General features: G+C 47.3%; 1 protein-coding gene across 3 annotated transcripts in view; it reads left to right on the top strand.

The window, feature by feature from the left end:
• Nucleotides 1-11,834, top strand: part of AMOT (angiomotin) — a 59,843-nt gene extending 48,009 nt beyond the window's left edge. For all 3 annotated transcript variants that reach the window (XM_088172956.1, XM_088172955.1, XM_014877141.2), the window contains exons 8-13: nucleotides 1,255-1,404; nucleotides 2,829-3,019; nucleotides 4,884-5,006; nucleotides 5,631-5,863; nucleotides 6,629-6,853; nucleotides 7,854-11,834. In XM_088172956.1, the coding sequence (XP_088029082.1) occupies nucleotides 1,255-1,404; nucleotides 2,829-3,019; nucleotides 4,884-5,006; nucleotides 5,631-5,863; nucleotides 6,629-6,853; nucleotides 7,854-7,954 (1,023 nt within the window). In that variant the 3' untranslated portion in view covers nucleotides 7,955-11,834. The remainder of the gene's footprint in view (nucleotides 1-1,254; nucleotides 1,405-2,828; nucleotides 3,020-4,883; nucleotides 5,007-5,630; nucleotides 5,864-6,628; nucleotides 6,854-7,853) is intronic.
• Nucleotides 11,835-21,500: the final 9,666 nt, after the last annotated feature.

Genomic DNA, 21,500 nt, shown 5'->3' with positions numbered 1-21,500 from the left:
CTGTTGGGAAAAGTTGCCTTCTTCCTGCTATTTTTGTATTTCAGGGTTTATGACAATCAGAGCTACAAAAGCAGTGCCTCAGATTTGCTGCACAGAGCCAGCTAATTGCAATTGTTAGTATTTTCCTAAACAGAAAATAATGCCCACAGGTGTGCAGTATTCCCTATATTTGAATAGAGCCGGGCTCTGGATATGTTAATTTTTTTTTAAGTAATATTTTAGTTTTTTTTATTCTGTCTGAACTGTGGATTAACCTTGCTAAGACAGTTACTGGGGACTCTTTTAGTTGTTTCTAGATAGGTAGGGTGGCAGCTTGGTTTGCAGGATGAACAGTGGAGGAGGGTGGATGGGCAGTGGCAGGAACAGAGCAGGACCTCTAAGGCCAAGAACAATGTCCAGAGTGGTGGGATAAACCTGGCATAGGGAGAGCCCTTGTGTGCTTTCATCCTATTTTTTAATTGTGATCAGACTGCAATAGGATGCTACAAATTTTGATTCAGTTTCTCCTTAATTTTGTAAAAATGCTGCCAGCAGTTTTCAATATTGCACTGAGAGTGTTCCCAACTTAGGGACCAGCTCTAAATACTGCTGCAGTTACCTTGGAAACGTGTGTCAAGTCACTCAAACACTGTTTCAGTCCCTGGTGCCCTTTTCTAGTCTATTGCTGCTCTCAGACATTTGCCACAGATAATTTCCTCTGTTTCCCCATCATTACCATGGGGTCACTGAGGACAAAAAGAACAAATACACCCAGCAGGAAAGCAGAGCTGGGACAGAGCTGGAACATCCTGAGTGTCCAGTCCAGAGCAGGAGGCTGGGTCCCACTGACAGCAGTCATGAATCATGGAATGGTTTGGGCTGGAAGGGACCTTAAAGATCACCCAATTCCAACCCCCTGCCACAGGGACACCTTCCACTATCCCGGGGTGTTCCAAGTCCAACCTGGCCTTGGACACTTCCAGGGATCCAGGGGCAGCCAGAGCTTCTCTGTGCAGCCTGTGCCAGGGCCTCCCGACCGTCACAGGGAGGAATTCTTTCCCAATATCCCATCCATCCCTGCCCTCTGGCAGTGGGAAGCCATTCCCCCTTGTCCTGTGTCTCCAGGCCCTTGTAAATAATCTCTCTCCATCTTTCCTGTGGGTTCCCTTCAGGTGCTGGAAGTCACCTGGACATCTTCACCCTGGCTGGTGGCAAAGCCCCAAGTTCACTGGCTCGTTCTCATCGTTTGTGCTGCCTTTTCTCACTTTGTTGCAGCTGAAGAAGAAGCAGGTGTATGTTGAGAAGGTGGAGAAGATGCAGCAGGCCTTGGTTCAGCTGCAGGCAGCGTGTGAGAAGAGGGAGCAGCTGGAGCACCGGCTGCGCACCCGGCTGGAGAGGGAGCTGGAATCCCTGCGCATGCAGCAGGTACCTCTGCCCCACACACAGCAGAAAGGCAGTGCATTTTTCATCTTGTTTTGGTAAAAAACTTCTTTTTCACCAGTTAGATTCGTGGATTTCCTGGCCATTGTATTGCTTCTGCCTGATTTAATTCTGTTTCAACCAGAGAATTTAGATAAGGAGCAATAGGGGGATCCATCCTGTGACAAGATGCACTATTAACCTCATAGCTACATACTGCTTTACCTTTAAACACCATGGTTATATTATTTGAAATTATTTTTTTCACAGTTTGGGATTTTATATAAAATTCATTAAAAACTGGCCTTCAAAAACCTTTTGAATTTAAAAAAGCACACAAGACTAAACCAGCAAAGCCAGTTCTATAAATGCAGTTGATGGAAATAGATGGAAGTTTCACACAGACTGTATTGCAATATTATTGTGAGTCTTTTCCAGTGAAAAGAATGAATGAGAAGGAGATTGTGCAGGTGTGTTAAGAATTGCATTTACTTCAGCCTATGTTAAATACAGATGAACTGTCAGGTGTCTGAATTTTACTGGAAATAGGATCCAGGCCTGTGTTCTAAATCACGTTTAGTTTCAGGTTACTTTTATCCCCTAACTTGTATCTCTGCATAAGAATAGATATTTAAATCTTGAGGTTTTGCATTGGTTTTAGTAGGAGTTATAGTAATTTGATAAACTTTTCTATTACACTTTTGGAAGATCAGATACTCTAAACTCCACAACTTTTTACACTGAGCCTGAGTCAACACAAAAATTGTTTTCCTGTCATGGTTAAAAATTCTGAACTCAGCATAAAATAGTCTGCCCAATTTCTATTCCTTTAAACCATTTATTTTATTTTTTAAGTCAAATGTCTTGCTAATCCCACATGAAACTTCCATATAAAACTGCAATTTTTAGTCACTGAACAATTATCTGAGCAAATCTCCACACTTCCTTACTTTGAAAGGGAACACTGCCTGCCTTTCAAATCTTGCTTTAGAACTGAATTATTTCAGTCCCTAGCTATACACTGATCATATTAATTTAGTAATCAAATGCTTTGAAAATATTTTGGATGCATTTTTTTGAAGGGATGATACTGTTAGTGCCTTGCTGAACACTTGGGAGTCAGTCTGTGTTACATCAGGCATTATGGAAGGGATTATGGTGTGCACATCACACCTGTGTAGCACAGCCCAGCTCTGGGATGTATATCTGGGGCTTTGCACATGGAAAAAAAGGCCTTGGGAGGAGTATTTTCCATCTCAGGTATTTTCTTGTTAGCCTGCCCAACACACCATAAAGCCATTGCATTTCCCTCTGGGGGGTTCTTGTGTCAAAGCAGTGACAAAAAGCAAAGCAGCCAACCCTGAGCCTTAGAGCTGCATCCTGAGACTTCTATTTTGGTTTGGTTTGGTTTTTTTCCTGCTGGGAACCAGCGCCAGGGCACATCTCAGGCTGCCAATGTCTCTGAGTACAACGCCACAGCACTCATGGAGCTCCTGCGTGAGAAGGAAGAGAGGATCCTTGCTCTGGAAGCTGACATGACCAAGTGGGAACAGAAATACCTGGAGGAAAGTGTGATGAGACAGTTTGCTTTGGATGCAGCTGCGACTGTGGCTGCTCAGAGGTAAATGGGACTTTTCACAGTACTGGGATTATTTTCTTTTTCCAGTTGAATGTCATCTTTCCCACCCAGGAATGTTGTCATGCCATCTTCCTGGGATTGCTCACCCTGTGGTCTGAACAGCTCCTCAGAGCTTTGCAAGCAAGTGGAGCTTGGCTGCTCTTCCTGGGAGCTGTGCAATTGCCAGCAATTAGAAACGTTTTTCCAGGGGAAGATTCCTCCACATGCAGGATCCATTTTCCAGACTAGGATTGTTCTGAGCCATTCCTAGAAGCTGTTGATTCAAAGGAGAAGAGGCTTGGGGTTTTTTTGTTTTTTTTTTAAAAGAGGAATCAGTCCTTGCTGAAGTCATGTGAGATGGAGTGAGCTTGGTGATTCACATCATTCACCCTGAATGGCTTCCTTGTTCTCCAGAATGTTTTTGCATATTACTTTGTGGTATTGTCTGGTTACTAACCAGAAGTATCTACTAGGAAATTCTGCTCAAAACATTCTGCTGTGTATGGAAAGCACTGCATGTGGGGGTGGGAAGGGTGTCTGAAATTTGGTAACCAGCTCCCATTCCAAGACAACTGTACAGAAACATTTCTTATGGCTGTAAATAGGCCCGAGTGCCTCAGCTGGTTGGTAAACAAGAGCTGTTACTGGAGTGCAACTCCTTAGCATTAGGCCTTGCTTGCATGTAATTTCATTGCTCACTAGTTTATGGCTCTGGACAGCAGATTTTATTGTAGATTGTTTCATGAGCCAAATCCAGATAGGGATGTTATCACAACTGGCTTCCCAGCTTGTAAGATCACACTGAAATTACAGGGGTGAAGCTGCAGATCTGCTGTGTTAGCGTTTAAAGACTTATCTTATCTTGCTCCAGAAGGAAGCTGTTATTTTAGGGTATTGATGCTTCTTGTGCACTGTTTTCCACCTCCCCAGAGATTCCTTAAAGGCTCCTGCTTGTGCTTAGAGGCCATGTTATATTTTCAGTGTGGGCTGATAAGTTGGGGTCTGGTCTATTGTTTATCGTGGAGTGGGAGGGGACGTGTTAGGCCTGCTCAGGTTTCATTAAATGAACAAGAATGCTGTCCAGTCAGGAAAGAGCCTCTGCTTTTCCATTTCCATCCAGATTCCACTAATTCCAGTGGCAACCTCATCTACACTGTCCAGATTTCTTTCCCTTTTCTTTAACAGTGGAAGCCAGCATCCCATGGGAAGCTGAGGTGGCAGGAAGGATACTTTAGAGCCCAGGCAGAAATTGGGTCAGGTTGGGTTTCTTTGGTGAATGATCTTTTCACACCCTTCCACATTCACAAGTAGAATGAAATACTCATTATTTGGTTTGTGGACTGACCAGCTATCACAGTGTTAACATTAGGCATTATATGGAATCAGTCTGAAACTCTTCTCACCTTATTCCAGATTTTTTGGACCAAGCTGCTTAGGATCACTCAAGAAACTTCCATGCCTCATTCCCTTTGATATTCACATCCCCTGTATGATACTGTTGGAAGGGGAAGGGAAAAAGCTTTTTATCTGAAATTGAAGAAAACTGCCTAATGTTCCTTTCCCCTCCTTGTGTCCTTGGATTTGCCTCCTTGATCAGTTTAGAATAGCACAGTGACTCAGTTTAGGTGAAGCACTGGCCCAAGATGGACAGGAGGTTGTTGTTGTAATGATCTGCATGTTTTTGTAATCCTTCTTCACTAGGACCAAATGAAGTTAGAAGTTAGATTTTTTGGAAGACACTGAGCCAGCTTAAACTAAAAAAAAAAGTGGATGTTCTCATTTGTGCCTTTTGAAGACTACTTTTGTGCTGCTGGAGGGAAGCAGCAAACTTAGCAGGTCCTTCATGTGCTGTCCTGCTTGTTCCCAGGGACACCACAGTGATCAGCCACTCGCCCAACCCCAGCTATGACACCTCACTGGAAGCTCGCATCCAGAAGGAGGAGGAGGAGATCCTGCTGGCCAACAGGAGATGTCTCGACATGGAGGGAAGGTAAAATGCACTTTGGTCCTATCTGGCTTCTTTGGGACAGAGATTTGAAATTAACTGCCTGGGTAGACACCTCAGAACCAGAAATTCTTGTGTCTTCACCAGCAGCAGTGATGTCAAATGCCAGACACTCGTTTGGCCAAGGAAGTATAAACAGCAATCCAAAACCTGTCTTGATACTGAGGGCTAATGCAAAAAAGCCTTGTCTTAGATTTTTTGCATCTAGCTTGTTCCTCTTCTGTCTTCAGGGCATCTTGATTAGACCCCAGGCTCCAGCCACCCCTTAACAGGCTCATAGAGCTGTTTTCCCTGGGGCCCAATGCAGACTCCCCAAAGTGTGTTAATTCTTTCTCTTGATCTCATGTCCTGCCCATAACTCTCAGGTTTGTCTCAGAGCTCCTTCCATGGCTGTTTAGAGCAGTTTCCAGTAGCCAGAGGTGGGTGGGTGTATCACACATGATCTGCTCTGTGGGCCAGAGATCAGCCAGTGCCCAGGACAATGTCCTGGCATCCTCCCTCCACCTCTCCAAGTGCCTAAGTGAGCTCTAGTCACAGCCATGGGGACACTGAGGCCTCAGTGCAGTGAGATGGGAGACACATACACTGTCCTTTTTCTTTCCCCCAAAGGATTAAGACCCTGCATGCTCAGATCATCGAGAAGGATGCCATGATCAAAGTGCTGCAGCAGCGCTCCCGCAAGGAGCCTGGCAAGACGGAGCAGCTCTCCTCCATGAGACCTGCCAAGTCCCTCATGTCCATCTCCAACGCTGGCTCTGGCTTGCTGTCCCACTCCTCAACACTGAGCAGCACCCCCATCCTGGAGGAGAAGAGGGAGGACAAGAGCTGGAAGGGCAGCCTGGGTAATTTCCAAATGCCAGTGGCAATTCTGATACACGAGCCCACTGCTTGGAGGGGAGGCAGGAGCAGCAGAGGATGTGTTGGACAGATAGAGCAGCTGGCCTGGCCTGCAGTAAAGCTGGGACCCATTTGAAATAGCTGCTTATTTTAATCACTTCTGGGAAATAGTGACTTCTTATACTCAGGCTCTGCCATTAAATATGTAAGCCTTTATTCCCAATGTGCCACCTGACTTTAGGGATGTCTGGGATACAGTTTTAAGGCTTCCCAAGCAGTTGCTTTCAGCTGGGTGTTACAGCTGGCTGAAGGTGTAAAGTCTTCTTGAATTGGAGCAGAGATTTTAATCAGGATTTCTATCCTGTAGTGTTGGGCCTGCACCAACATGACTCCTGTCTGGAATGGCTCAACAGCATTGTTCTGAGAAATGGAACTGTAAGAAAGCAAATCCCAGATGATTTTTTTTTTCCTGGGAGAAGTCAGGCCCAAAACTGAGAGTAAAAACTCCTGAAATATAAATGAGGACCTGTTGCAGGTGATTTCAGAGTGTGCAGATTAGTGCCCACCTGCAAGCAGCAACATGAGGACACTGCTATTCCTCAGCTACTTCTGCACCCAGGAGTGGAAGGTGCTGTGGAAAGGCAAACCTGTGCTGCCTCTTGAGGGAGGGAACACTTTCCAGGTCCTGGAGCAGTCAGTGCAGAGTGGTGCAGAGCAGATACCAGTTGGTTTTCTGTGACTGTGACATTTCCCTCCCTTTCCCCACGCAGGTGTTCTGCTGGGAACAGAATATCGCTCGGAATCCATCCCCTCCACCCCCTCCCCTGTCCTCCCCTCCACGCCGTTGCTGTCTGCCCACTCCAAGACAGGCAGCAGAGACTGCAGCACCCAGACAGACCGGGGCAGTGAGCAGGGCAAAGCTGCTCCTTCCCCTGCAGCTCCCACCCCAGCACGACTCCCCAGCACCAACCTGACCTACAGTGCAGAGAAAACAGGTAACAGAGCTCAGCCCCAGTCCTGGGGGGACCCTGCCACCCTCTCACCATCTGTGGGGCAGCTCTGATGTCCCTTTCTCCCTCCGGCAAACTGGGGTTAGTTTTTGTGAGGACAAGATGATTTCAGGGACAAGTGTGAGGGTGTTTGAGTGGTCTCAAAAGCTCTGAAGGAATTAATAAAAAGCCTGAAGAGTGGCAGCATAAGCGTGGGCACACTGGGCAGGAGGTGCAGCAAGATTTGAGAACTGAGAGCAGGGAGATGCAAATCCCTGGGCAGTCTCTGAGTCAGTGTCTACTGTGAAGTAAGTTGTGAGTAGGATGAGGGGTTTAAACACATGAAAATGGGCTGCTCAAACTGGCCATTGCATTGTGTGGGCATCTAAAGGCAGGTGGACTCAGAGAGGGGGAGGGAGAAGAAGGAGAGGGAATTATCACAATAAAGCTGTCTTGGTACCATCCCAGTCACAGGACCAGCTTCAGCCTTGGAGATCCAGTTGACAGTGACTGTCCCAGGAGCTGAATTTGCTTCCCACAGAGCTCCCAGCTGGCAAGAGCTGCTCATTTTCCAGCCCACTCTGCCAAATCAATGCAGATTACACAACCTTGCCTCTTCTCCTTACAGACACATTACAATGCTGCTGTTCTTTATGGCAGAGAGTGTTTGGCTGGGCTCTGCCTCCTGCCCATGCTCTGCTGTTTAATGGGTATCGAGGGAGAACAGGTCTGGTGGTGAAAATCTACCCTGACTGCATTGGTTTAAATGCAGTTACTCCAGTTTTATGTGGATTTGTGTATCAGTGGGAGATACCCAAAGGGAATTTGATAAAATAGCTTTATTTGTCTAACTACATACGTGGGAATTGAATTTTTTAAAACTAAATAAGCTATTAGCTGTCTTTGGCCAATGCTGCAAGATGACTTAAAATGTTAATGTCATATTTCTAACCTCATTGAAGTTACACCTTTAATTGTCTGTCTCTTGTTTTTCCTCATCACATAGATGGGCCACTCTTCCACTCCAGCACTCTTGAAAGAAAAGCCCCTGTTCAGACTGTGGGGCAGGACCTCCCAGATGGAGAAATGGTAGAATACCTCATCTGAAAGGCTGTGCCAGGATCTGAGCTGGGATAACAGTAGCAAGAAATTTTTAAAAGACATTTTTATTGGGAAAAAAAAAATGTAGTACCTGAGTAATAAAAGAACACTCAGCTGTTTGCTCTTGTATATTATGTCTCAGAAGTTTGGACAGGTTAATTTATAATTTGTTCTAAATTATAAAAAACCCGTAACACTTGTTCTTTGGAAGTTTCCCCCTTTGTTTTTTAAGTACTGGATCTGGTAACATCTGGAGAAAAAAACTAGATCTTAGGTGCACTACATCTGGTGTTTCATTTCAGTGTTTTTAAAGTCTCTTAAGCAGAAGCACCTGCTCTCACAGGTGCTGGTTACATGTCTAGCTTGAATGTAGTAAGGTGAGCTTAATGGCCTTAATATGATCAGAGCCAGGGACATCGTTGTGAGCATCACTTAATGGTTTTAGAATACAGATGTTCTGGGAAGCTTTTATAAACCTGAGCTGTGATCAAGGGAGCTTTCCCTTTCACTTCCTCTTTCCTCTCAGTGTAAGAACTCAGAATAGGTATTTCATGTTCATAGGCTGAAAAGATTTCCATTTTCAGTGTGGTAACTTTTTTTTTTTTACTTCCCAAATTTCTTTTTTAATTATTTCGTGATTAAAACAAACGACTCCGGTGATTAATGTCGCATTTCATATTTGTAGTTCCTTTTGCAAGACTTGCCACACTTTTATACTGAAGTACTTTTTCAATAATTTGTACAGTGGATAGTAAATAATATATTGCATTCATGTTTTACATAAATTAATAAGGAGAATTTACAGGCCCAGCCCTGCTCTGTTAGATCAGATTTCTGACATGGTAATTCCATTGGCTTTAGTGAAACTACTTCAAATTTACCATAGCTCAAGTGGGAAGCTCTGTTGTTTTTCAGATTTAACAACTTACTCTGCTGCATCTGTGGAGATCTTTCTCTGTAGCAGACTTTTCTATATTTCAAATGCCCTTCAACTTTGTCTGTCCCTCCTTTCTGGAGAGACTGGATTCTTTTTCACATAGCAAAGCCTCAGAGGTAGAGCTTTAAAGAGAAGCTCCATGCAGAGGTTCAGATGGCAGATTCTCTCCTTTCAAAATACTTCTTTAATTCATCTGAGTGGAGAGAGCAGCTTAAAGAAAGTCCCAGAGGCATTACAGAAGAAAGTTAGGTATTTAAGTCATGAGGTTCACTTCCAGGTTTTTGAGAACTGGCACAGATGCAGCAGTGCTTTGGTTACAGAAACTATAAGGAGATATTAAGACCAATAGAAGTACAGGAGTATTTTTTGTTACTGTCTTTGCATTTTATTAAAACACTTCAATATTAATTTCTGTTAAAAATTTTTTTTGTACTTGAATATTAAAATATTTCATTAGCCAGTGGTCACACACTGGGAACCTGGCTAGTTTCAGCTTTCTGTGCAGCATTAGAATAGCAAAATTTTCATTTCAGATCGTTTCACCCCAGAAATAAGGAAATGCAGCAATTAATTATCACAGAGTTAATGAATATCTTTAATTCCTGTTTGACACTACTGCTGTTGTGTTCAAATGAAATGGCCTTACCAGACCAACAGGGATCACAGGAGCTCCACAGTGGGAGGGGAGAGGAGGTGCCTAAAGGTCATCCCTGAGCTTTCCTTCTGGTAATAATCACTTCCATTCCAAGGAAAACACTTCCCATCATTTCTGGCAGATTTGCTGCTGGTTAGGGATCTTCAGGCCGTGTTCCCAGTGCTGCAGAGGTGGCCAAGGGTGGGGTGGGAGATGCAGTGGCCAGGCACAAAGCCCTTCCAAAGCCAGCTCCAGGCACTGCAGAGCTGCACTGCAGGGCTGTGCTTTGGGGACAGTGGGACAGTGGGATAATGTCTTTCCAGACAGTTCCAGGCCTCCCTTCCCTCTAAACCATTCCCCACCCTTTTCTAGGCACACTGTCCACTGCCACTTCATTCTCATCCCTGAGAATATCTTGCTTTTATTTCTCTTGGCTTAATTCCATCCTACTCTATGAAGTAATGCCCACCCTGGATGATTTCATTTCTCTTCCTCCTCGACAGCTGTTGAAAATGCAGCTTTTCTCATTAGCTCAAGGTGTCCATCTTTTTGCCATTTCAGCATAAATATCTATGTTATATTTTGTGAGTTTGGCTTAAAATGAACAACAAGGGAAATCAAGTGCTATTGAGTGTCTGTGTGAGAGGGGAGGAGAAATGCTTGAATGCTTTTCTCTTCCTTTAGAGTCAGGAATAGTTATATTCCATCTTTACAAATACTTCTCAGCATCTGGAAAGAAGTTTTACGACTGTAGGGCTCTAAATAAACAATTGCAACTCACTTGATTCCTATTAATTCTAAAATGTCTGGGAAAATTTGGATCTTTTACAGATAAAACCTCTTTCAGAAAACTGATTTTCTCCAATCAGTATTGGCTGTTCAGGTGAAAATAATTGGTTTATCCTCCCTGCAGCTCACTGTTTTCGAGTGGAGTACCACTACATTTTATCTTTACAAATCAAAAAGGACATAAAAGCCTTCTGTGAATAAAATACAGCAACTATCTCCTCCAGAAATGGAATCCAGGCTGTCTCTGACAGCCTGAGCCATCAGGATTGCAGGAGCCTTGGCAGTTCCCTGCCCATTGAAGTAATTTTGGAAGATGGTGCAGTTTTGCACTGCTTAGGTCAGGCTCTTTGCCCTGTTTTGTAATTTCAATTCCTTCCAAAAAAGCAAAAACCCCAAAACTTTGCTGTGGAAGTTGGAGGTCATTTTCCTGTGCTGACAAACTGGGAGCCATCAGGAATGCATTCTTCCCCTGGAGCTTCCTCAGAGCCATCCTGATGTGAATGTAAACGAGCTGCTTGCTTTGAGGAACATGTGTACTATAGTCTTCAGTCTCTGTACAGGTTTTTATTTTGTTTTTAAACAGAAACTGCTTTAAGGAGACAAACTGCACACCTAGTCCCTTTGCCTTCTGTAGAGCTTATTTCTAGTAGAAAGTGGTTTTTAACAATGATTGCAATGGCCTTTGCAAACCAAAATTTTAGACTAAGAGTTTTTCTTAAACTCGGGTATTAGAAGCAGAATTGTAGCTTTTATAAAGAAAGCCACATATTCTTCTTTGTAGAGCAAAACAAGAAAATGAAGTGTAGTTTATTTTTCCTCTTTCCTTTCACTGCTTACAGAAAGGCCAAACTCCCAAGTCCTTCCCTTGGGCAGTTCCTTTGTGGTTTGACTGCTCTGGGAACTGCCTGAGACCCAGAGACTTCTGTTCCCCCTGGCCCAATGTTGTTATTAAATTAAACAGCTCCTACCTGGCAGCTCCTGGGGAGTTTAGAGCAGTCTGAGGACTCCAGGCCATGTATGAGTTGCTCCTCAGGAGGGGACACTGAGGTCACCATGTGTGGTGGGGCTGAAGTTCTGCCCGTGTGGTCTGTGCTGAAAGCTGAGCATCACCTTGCTTTGGTTTTTGGGGGCTGCCTGAGCTGGGGGGGACTCACAGAGTTTTAGGCCAGACCCATTTCCAAGGACACCTCCTGCTCCAGGGGACTTGTGACACCCGTGGTGGCTCCAGCTGGACCAAGGCTCTTCACACCCAGACAAACTCGGAGTGCTCAGGGCAGGAAAACCCCGGCCTAATGGGGTTAAACCCCTCTCCTTGGGGCTGGCACAGGTTATCCCAGGGTTCACCATGCTGCCTGTGGGTTTGCTCCATGCCAGGGGCTGTGGAGAGAGGGGAGGGGTCTCTTTTCATGTATTTGTATAGGAACTCTTTTGTAAAAGTTAGTGTTTTTATGTCTAGGAAGTAAAAAGACATTGTAAAATGTAATTGTACTGTATTTATGAAGAAAATACATTTCTTTTCAAAAAGATCTTCTTCTAAGTTGGTTTTAGATTCTGGTTTCCACCACCACCATCTCATAGAGTTTTTGGGGGGCAAATGGCTTCGAGCAGTTTCCCTCCCAGCAGAGTTGTGGTCTAACAGGGGCCCAGTCAGCTGCTTCTCTTTAGGACCCAAAATATCAAAGAACGAATTAAAATACTAAAGTTTACCATTTCACAGCCACAGACTGTGTCAAGAGAATGATCTTTCCTGTATAAATCTATACTGAAGTGAATTACGTGGTTTATTTTTTCCCCCTTTATTTAAACCATCTAAATTTATTTTGTAATTTGTGACTGGGCTATTTTGTAATTCAGCTGTTGAAACAGCCCTTAAGTCTTTGAAGGTTTATGGCATCTTTAAGTCTAGAAAGAAAACAAAATAGTCAGTGTAAATATGCACTAAGAAGTCTTGTAAATGTGTATCCATATATTTTTAAAGAATGGATCCTGTGTTTTCAGCTTTTTTCCACTGATTTGCTTGTTTTGCAGTAAATTTGTTTAGTATGAAAAGCTTCTGGAATACAAACCAAAACCAATCTTCACCTTCCCTAGTCCTCATTACTGCTTGGCCTCTGTCTTTAAGTTTTCAACTCCTAATCGGAGATTTTACAGGATAAAGTAATTGTCATTCCAGTCTCTTCCCTTAAGCACCCTTAAGGGTTTATTTTCCCCTCTGGCCAGCCCTGCAGCTGCCCACAGCTCCCACCTTTGAACAGCCAGATTAGCAGCACTTTGAGCTGCAGTGACAGCCACCTCTGCTTTGATGCCTGGACCCTTTTCCAGACATCTGAGGGCATCAGCACATGAGCAGCCTGCAGCCCTGTGAGTATTTTCTACATCACAGCCATCACTAGACCCGTGTGCTTTCTGTTCCTGTATTCTTGGTGCATTTTGCTGCCTCCTAATTTATCTCTCCCCTCTCATGGTGCTGTTGGAGGGAAGGAGCAGGGATTACTGGGAAGCTGCTTGAAAGTGGTCAGCCTTGATGCAATTTCACTGTTGACTTTTGAGTTTGATCTTAACATAGCTGTCGCCTCCCCTGCTGTAATAAATACCAGCCTGACAAATCCAGGGGCCAGTGGTCAGCTCAGCACATCCATCCCCTCCACTCTCAGGCCTTTTGATGTTGTTTCTATAAATCTCTCTGGCGTGCCAGAGCAGAGACAATAAGACAAAAACAAAAACAAACCAAAAAACCTGGCCAGACAAAACCCCCCAGCTCCAGAAGCTGGCTAATAGCTGCTTTATTTAATGACACAAGTGTGGCCCATCTGCACGGGGGTGTGAGAGGAGTAGTTGGGCATTCCACAAACCTGTGTGGGCAGCAAAGACCCAACCCCTGCTCTGTGGGGAGCAGCCAGGGGGGGGTTGGGATTTCATTGGGATTCCACGTGCCCTCACCTTTCCTGCTGTCCACCCCTCTTGGACATAAACGTGGCCCAGAGGCCACCCCTGTTCTGCTGCTGCATCTGCTGAATACCTGCATGGAAAAGGCTCCTTCAATCCCATTATCTGCTACTCAGCCTGCCAAGAGCTGAGGCTTAAAAGGGAATAAAAATGAAAAGGTTGGTGGTTTAAGTTTGGCTGGTTGGGGTTTTTTTCCCCCCTCTCATTTGGCTCCAGCCTTTAGGTGAAAAATCTCCTTTGCTCCAAATCCTCCCTAAGTGAAACAGAGGCAGTGGTTGATTCCACGCCAGCCCCATGGGTGGGAGGAGGAGTTAGGAGCTAAAACAGAGCACAGTGAGTACAGCACAGTCCCAAGGGCTGCATTATTCTATTTATTGTAAAGTCTTGCCTGTTATTGCTGTTAAACACCTCCAGAGAAAAGCAAAATTCCATAATGCCACAGGACCTTTCTCAGTGACAGCTCTGTGCCTCCCCTTCCTGCTCCCCAAGGCAAAATTGGAGTATTTTATATGTTTTGGAGCATTTCTCTGAATTCTGTAAGGAAGAATAATATAAAATGGCAGCAAAATTGACTGACCCTGTAAAGGTGCTTTTACAGTGCTATTTATATATAGTGACATCAGAATGAGATAATCTCCACTTTGTATTGTGGAGGTGAGTATGTATATATATATATATACACACATAAATACATGCAATTTATAAAAAACTGGTAATTTTGAGAACCTAATTGTACCTGATGAAATTTTCTTTTCCTCTCTAGTCATTTTTTTCAAACATAAATGGGCAGATTTGGAACTTCATTGTGTCTCTACCCTTCTGTTTCCTGTTGCTGCATGTCAGAATGAAAAAATAAGAAAAAACCCTCCTGTCTGCAGCTTTTCAGTTCATTTTGGTATTTTGAGTGTATTTTGGTTGCTTTTCCTTTGCTGGTCACCTTGCTGGATGATGCCTGGGTCATGTTCATTCACAGCCTGTCTGCACATCCATCCCTTCTGGCAGGAGGAGAATCCCTGTCCTGTGCTGTGGGAACCACCAGCATTTCCCTGCTCTCCAGTACCTAAAAGAGACCAAAAGAGCTGGAGAAGGACTTTGGGCAAGGGTATGTGGTGATAGAACAAGGGGAAATGGCTTCAGAGTGACAGAGGGTAGGTTTAGATGGGATATTGGGAAGGAATGACACCCTGTGAGTGGTGAGGACTGGCACAGAGAAGCTGTGGCTGCCCCTGGATCCCTGGCAGTGCCCAAGACCAGGTTGGACATTGGGGTTTGGAGCCACCTGGGATGGTGGAAGGAGATCCCAGCCTGTTCAGAGCCAAAACATCTGCACTTGGGCCCACCTCCAGCAGCAAACACCTTCCCTTGCTCACCTGGGGACACAAAGACAAGAGGCCTGAGGTGTCACTGGCATGGCTGGAAGGTTGAAAACAGGGGCAGAGTCTTTGAGAGCCTCGTTGGTCTGGTGTTCTTACCCCAACACTTTAACCCTCTGCAGCCACATTATCCGGGGTGTGGACTCAGAAGAAATAAGATTTGCCAAGGGAGAAGGGCTGGAAGATTTAATGAGCTGCCTGCTGGAGCTCAGCAATTAGTGCTGGACAGTACGGCCCAATTAGGGTCCCATTAACTTTAGTTCTCTGGAAATACAGCGATTAATATTACTAATAATTCTCCTGACCTCAAAGCAATTGCAGAACATTAAAGGAGAAAAGTGTTTCTAATTAAGCAATTCCCAATCCTTCTCTTTTCCCCTTTTTTTAAGCCTCTGGTGCCCTCTCAGCCATCCCATGTGGGGATTGCCTGGTTCACAGATGGGATGTGTAGTGGGGCAGGAATTGCTGTCCCTGCTGCTAAGAAGTGACATTCCTGGGACTCTTCAGCACTTAAAACCCCAAAGTCTGGGCAAAACCTAATCCTGAACTCTCTGAACAAATTCTGATCAGAAATCTCCTCTCACTGCCAGATTAAGCCCTTGGAAGGAGAACCAGAAACTTCCACTGGTTCCCAAATCATAAAATCACAGAATGGTTTGGGTTAGAAGGAATCTTGTTCCAAATTCCCCTGCCATGGGCAGGGACACCTTCCCCTATCCCAGGCTGCTCCAAGCCCCATCCAGCCTGGCCTTGGGCACTTCCAGGGATCCAGGGGCAGCCACAGCTTCTCTGAGCAGCCTGTGCCAGGGCTTCTCCACCCTCACAGGGAAGGGTTCCTTCCTAATATCAATTAAAATTAAAGTAATTGCATTAGTGGCAACTGCAAACAACTGGTGAGGAGAAAATGGAGGTTAAAGCTGAGTAAATAAACACCAGGAGTTGGAGATGCCCAGCTGGCACAGCCGTGTGCTGCAAATCAAACCGGGTTTGGCCTGCAGAGTGAAAGTTTTGCCTGTACGGACACAGGGAGCAGGGTCTGCTCTCCCCCTCTCACAGCCCAAACCAAGGCTGCTGAGTGACACCCCACATCACAAAAATCCAAATTTAACCTTTCCCACAGCTTGTTGTGATAATGAAAGCTAGATTTCTGTTTCATTTCAAGCACTAGGAGGAGTGAGGAGAAGCAGCCATGCCAGCTCCACTCATGGGTGGTGATTTGGTGGTTTAACCCTCAAATGCTGCTGCTGAGGTTTCAAAAAAAAAAAAGATACCCCATGGCTAGATGGGAAAATAAAGCACTTTATGGAGTGGCTGAGCAAACCAGGCTTGAATCAACCATGAACCACATGTGTGGGAAAAAGTTTCAATGCTAACACATGAATTTATTTGTTTTAATTATGAACCAGGGGCTTGGGCTGCTGGGGCCAGGAGGCATCACCAACACAGAGATGCTCCCTGTACCCCTCACTGCAACCACACAAAATGCTGCTCATGGCCCTCCTCGGCAGGGCAGGTGTGTCAATGGGCACCACCCAGCCTTCAGGCACTGAAAATCGCATTTTTCAGTGTCCAGCCCTTCAGGGAGACCTGGCTGGGCCAGGACAGGTCACTCTGAGAGCCCCCAGCAGTGGCAGCTGTGCCAGAGGCAAGGCTGGAGCCCGTGCCAAATGCACCTTTCTTATTTCCTTTTTTCAACGTGAAGGAAGAATGGGATTTTGGAAAGCAGCATTTCTCCTCGAGAGGTTCAAACAAAATACAGAATTGGGCTTTTGGGGGCACTTCCACTTGCAGCTCAGCACAGCATGGGACATAAAGGAACTGACTGCTGACTTTCCCAGACCTCCGTGCTTTTCAAAAATGAGCATTTCATGCTTGGCAGAGCAGTAGAATGGGAGGCATGTCCCATTCTTCACCTAAATAGCACCGTCAGTGTCCTGGCGCCGGGGAGGGACAGTGCTCTCACATCGAGAAGGAAACGCAGCCCCGGGGCTGGAGGTGCCACAAGGCGGCCGCGCTTTACTCGCCCAGACCTTTATTAAATTCTTCCGTGCTTCTGAAAGTCACCGGTGCTTTGGTGGTTAAACCCAGCTGCAAAATGCTGGTCTGAAGGAGGCAGGAAAGGCAGCGCTGCCCCGGGAGAGCGTTCAGGGGCTCTGTGAGGACATCAAGGAGCAGGGAAGCCTCAAATGTAATTAACTTAAAAAGGAAAAAATCAAATCAAAACCACTCCACACCTGTCTTTTGCTGAGCACATCAAAACCGGAGAATGGAGGCTGCACAGCCACAGAGAGGACAGATGAGTTTTGCCACCGTGCCACAAAAAAAATCCTTTACCAGCAATGCAATACTGAAATGATGTGGGTCTGGGGACAGCATCTTTGTGAGCTAATCCTTTCTGGAGTATCTTTGAACTTCACCATCTCATGAAACAGAGCCCACACCCATTCATGGGCAGAGAAGTCAAAATTTGGCAGCTGCCCATGGCTTGGGAACAGGCACAGAACATCCCTGTGGGTGCCACAGGCTGTGCCCACATCACCAGCTCGTCTTTTGTCCATGCAGCCTCTTGGGCCCCATGGTCCTGTAGTGACAGGATAAGGAGGGATGGGTAAAAATGAAAAGAGGAGAAATTTAGGTTAGATATTAGGAAGAAATTATTCCCCTGTGAGGGTGGGCAGGCCCTGGCACAGGGTACCCAGAGCAGCTGTGACTGTCCCCGGATCCCTGGAAGTGTCCCAGGCCAGGCTGGACAGGGCTTGGAGAAGCCTGGGACAGTGGAAGGTGTCCCTGCCCATGGTGGGGGTGGGACTGGATGGGCTTTAAGATCCCCTTCCAACCTTTAACATTCCATGATTCTATCCCAAGGGCTGCCAAACCCAGCCACAAACAGCGTTTCCCTCCTGGTCTGACCCGACACAGCCATCCCATACAGGGGCTGGGGGACATCACGGCCACCTCCGTGTCACCTGTGCCGGTGTGACGGCTCGGGCTGTGTTTGCAGGGTCGAGTGCACTGCTTTCCCAAAAACCTCTAGATGGCAATAGCTCTCAGCGCTGCCGAGCCTCTTCCCGGAGCTCCTGGGAAGCCTGGCTGTGGAGCCTCCGCTTCCCTGCCAGCCACCCTGGCGTCCTGGAGAATTGATGCTCTGAGCCCGCTGTCATTTGTCAACATCCCTCATGTCCTGCTCCCTGCTGGTTCCCCGATGCTGCATCCCTTCTTCTCCCGATTCCCCCTCTCCTGGCAGTTCCCGATGCTCTATACATTCTCCCAATCTCCCTTCTTCCGGCAGTTCTCGATGCTCTCTCTATCCCTTCTCCCGATCTCCCCTCTCCCAGCAGCTCCCCAATGCTCTATCCCTTCTCCCCATTTCCCTTCTCCCCATCTCTCCATCGGGGCTTTGGGAGCACCAGCCCTGACATCAGCTCCTGTGTCTCACAGGGCACCAACACACCTGGAAAAAAACAACCAAGTCACTCAATTTATTCCCAGCTGGCTAGAAAAGGATTTCTCATTGTAGCCGAACTTAAAAGTGTCTTTTTAAGTGTAGAGGGACTGGCCAGGCACGGAAGACTTTGCAGGCTGTGGGTGCCAAAGTGGGCTGAGCCCAGGGCACCCCAGATTCGGCCAACCCAAATCCCTGGGTGATGCCTGTGGGGATGTGGGGGACAGGGACCAGCGGGGTCCTGCTGTGGAAACTGAGACTGGAACAGCTTTAATCCAGGAAACTGCAAATATCTCCTGTCCCTGGCTGTCCCCGGTGATGGGAGCAGTAAATGGCATTTATTGTGTTAAAAGGAGAGTGCTCCCAGCCCCCCGGGCTGCTCACTGCAGCTGCCCGGCACATAATAGGGCAAATATTGCCGTTTTCTCGGGTAAAACGTAATCACAGCCGACTTCAGCCTCAGTGATGGGAGATGGGGAGAGACAGGAGTCACTTTCCAGTTTTGTGTTTCTTTATGCTCTCACTTAGGCGCTGCTGCTCCCTCATTTCCATCTGCGGGTTCCTGGGCTGCTGGGGGAGCTGGCGGCCAGGCAGGGGCTAAAAGGCCCTGGGTTTGCTCCGTCTGCTGCCTCCTGCCTCCAGCCTAGGACCGGGCTCGGCTCATCCCGCAGTCCCGGCTCATCCCCCAGCCCCGGCTCATCCCTCAATCCCGGCTCATCCCGCAGTCCCACCCTATCCCACTGCCCACCCTCTTCCTTCAGTTTCAACAACTTTTCCACAAATACAGGTTCAGATTTCTCGAGGAAGGTGCCCGGGCTCTTTCTGCCCCCTCTTCTCACCCCACGAGAGGCATTCACAGGTGAGGGTGCAGCACATCCTGCCCTGAGCATCGCCCAGCCTGGCTGGACACAACCATCCGTCCTTCCCCCTCCAAAAAAAGGGGCTGCTCATTTTCCCTGGCTCAGGAACAGGATGACCTGCAGGCATGCTGGACACCAACCAGCTTTCCCAGCAGCTTTGCAGGGCTGCTTTTCCCTGGTGAGACATTTGCCCAGGGCTGGAGTTGACTCAGCACCAGGGATCAGGAGCTGCAGAAGGGAGCAAGCAGAAAATAACTAATCATTATAGAAAATGATAAATCCCTGCAATAATAAATAATTCAGCAAGAGGTAATTAATTATTTCCATTTATACTGGGCTGCCTGGTTATTGATTTAGATGTGTTCCCAGCCTAAGTAGCCCTGACTCCTTCAGGATTTCATCTGTGCTCTTCCACCTTGCCTCTGTCAAAGCCGCTGTGCAGGACTTGCATCTCCTGGCCCAGGAACTGGTCCTGAACTTCCCTGGCACGGGCTGTGCTGGCCACTCAGGTGTCCTTCAGCACAGATGGGGGTGGACACGCGTGCTGGGATCAGGCTGTCAGGAAAATCACCCCCGAGTGAACCCCGGGAACAGCAGGCGGACGTGGCTGCATCCCAGCCCTTGCTGGAGCAGTGATGTCAGAGGCACCAGATGGCTCCTTTCTGCCCGATCTAATGGTGCCTAATGAGGTCACTTCCATAAAAGAGTTAATTACTTCCTGGGAGCCATTTGCTAACGTAATTAAGTCTGTTTCATGCCTGGTTTTAGCGACTGGCTGAGAGCAGGGCGGGTGTGAAAGGCAAAGCGAGGGGTGACCACTCCAGCAGTCCCCATTGCCTTGTGCTGGTGCACCCAAAACAGGAATTTTTCAGTTTCTCTTTCCCAGAAGCAGCTCCTGGGCTGATTTTTCATCCTACTTCCCCCCAGAAGTGCTAGAAAGGCCATTCCAGGGCTGCACCGTGTGTAATGTCATTTGTAAGTGAAAAATATGGGGTTTAATGACTTGTTGTATCTGGTACCTTGGAGGTGATGGAGCCTGGAGGAGTTTCTTCAGCTCTTCTTTCTTGGGAAATCGACTCAGTACAGATGGCACTCTGAGCATTGTTATTGAAATAAAAGGAGAGGGCTGTGTCCCCAGAGGCCATCCTGCTCCTTTTCCCAAACCTGTGGGTGAAACACAACCAGCAGCATCTGCCAGGGCAGCCCAGCCCCAGCCCTTCCCACACTGGCCCAGCTTTAATTAAAATAAACTGTCAGACACCATAAAAAATTAAAACTTAAATGCCTTTAACATCCATCTGCAAGTCTTTTGGCAAGGCTGAGGAGGCAGAGTGGCTGCCACTCCCCACTGGGCCTCGAAAGGCTCCATGTCCCCACCCAGGATCCTGGATCCTGCTGCTGGTACCTGATGTTGTCCCCCCTGGGGTGGCATTTGGGGAGCACACTCTACTCCCAGTGTGGCTGGCAGCAAGGAAGAGGGGTGCCTGCACGCTCCCAGGAGTGCTTTAAGTGCTTTCATTTACATTTATTAGGATTTTTGTGCTCCCCTGTGGGTGTTGCAGGTGTCAGCCAGGTGAGGAGGAGTTTTGTGACCACGAAGCAAGGCTGGTGCAGTGGGAGGTGCCACCGTGCTGCAGAGCAAATGGGACAGGAGGTGGCGAGTGCCAGGTCTGGCCCTGCTCCCTTCCAGGGCTCCCAGTGATGGGGACAGGCAGCAATCCCACAGGGGGGAACTTCTCCTCTCCCTTATCTCGCTCTGATCACCACGTCAGGAGCTGGGGCAGTTCATCCCTGCTCTGCAAGACAAAACATTCAGAACATGATGGTGCTGCTTCCCTGCCAGGCCACCACTGAATTATTTAATCTCTTCTGAAAAACCTGCCTGGTGCTTGGTGTGGAGGGAACCTGCTTTTCTCTCCTTTTCCAGAGTTTTTTTGCGTTCTGCCTTTTGCTGCTGCTGCCCCTGGAGGAGGTGATACCATCCCCCTGTCCAGCATCAGCTGCTGCTGGCGAACCCTGCTCCCCTCCCAGGCTGCTGCTGCTCCTGGGTGATTATTCCTGTTAATTACTTCCTTCAGAGCAGAAGCCAGATGCAAAGCTGTCAGCTCCAAGTGCTGCTTGGCTTTTGCCCTCTCATCTGCAGCCGCTGGCCTTGGAGAATCCTCTTGGAGGCTCTTGGTGCTGCTGGCAGGAGGACAAACAGCAGTGCTGCAAAGGCACCGTGCCACCACGCTCCCAGCTGTGGTTCTGTTCCAAAATCTTTCCCTTCCTGGTGGTTTTCTGGATGTTTGGGCGCAGGGATGTGTTGGTCCGAGCAGAGGATGCAGGAGCAGAGGCTGTGGCTGGGTACCCAAGCCGGGGTGCTCTGCCCAGCCTGGCCCCAGGCACCAATCCTCACCTGCTGGCTCTGGGCTCTGCACCTGGGGGAGGAGCAGTGGCTCCTGCAGGGGGTTCTGGGCAGTGAGGGCTGCAGCTCCTCTGGGGCCAGAGCAATCTCAGCATAGCTGTGAAAACAGGGCCATTAAACCACAGACCTGAGGGAGTTTCCTCTCCCCCTGGATCAATTCACCA

This window comes from Sturnus vulgaris, chromosome 14, assembly GCF_052056855.1.
Source record: "Sturnus vulgaris isolate bStuVul1 chromosome 14, bStuVul1.hap1, whole genome shotgun sequence".
Lineage (NCBI taxonomy): Eukaryota > Metazoa > Chordata > Aves > Passeriformes > Sturnidae > Sturnus > Sturnus vulgaris.
The sequence above is the reverse complement of the archived record's forward strand: the minus strand, read 5'-3'. Positions and strand labels throughout refer to the sequence as shown.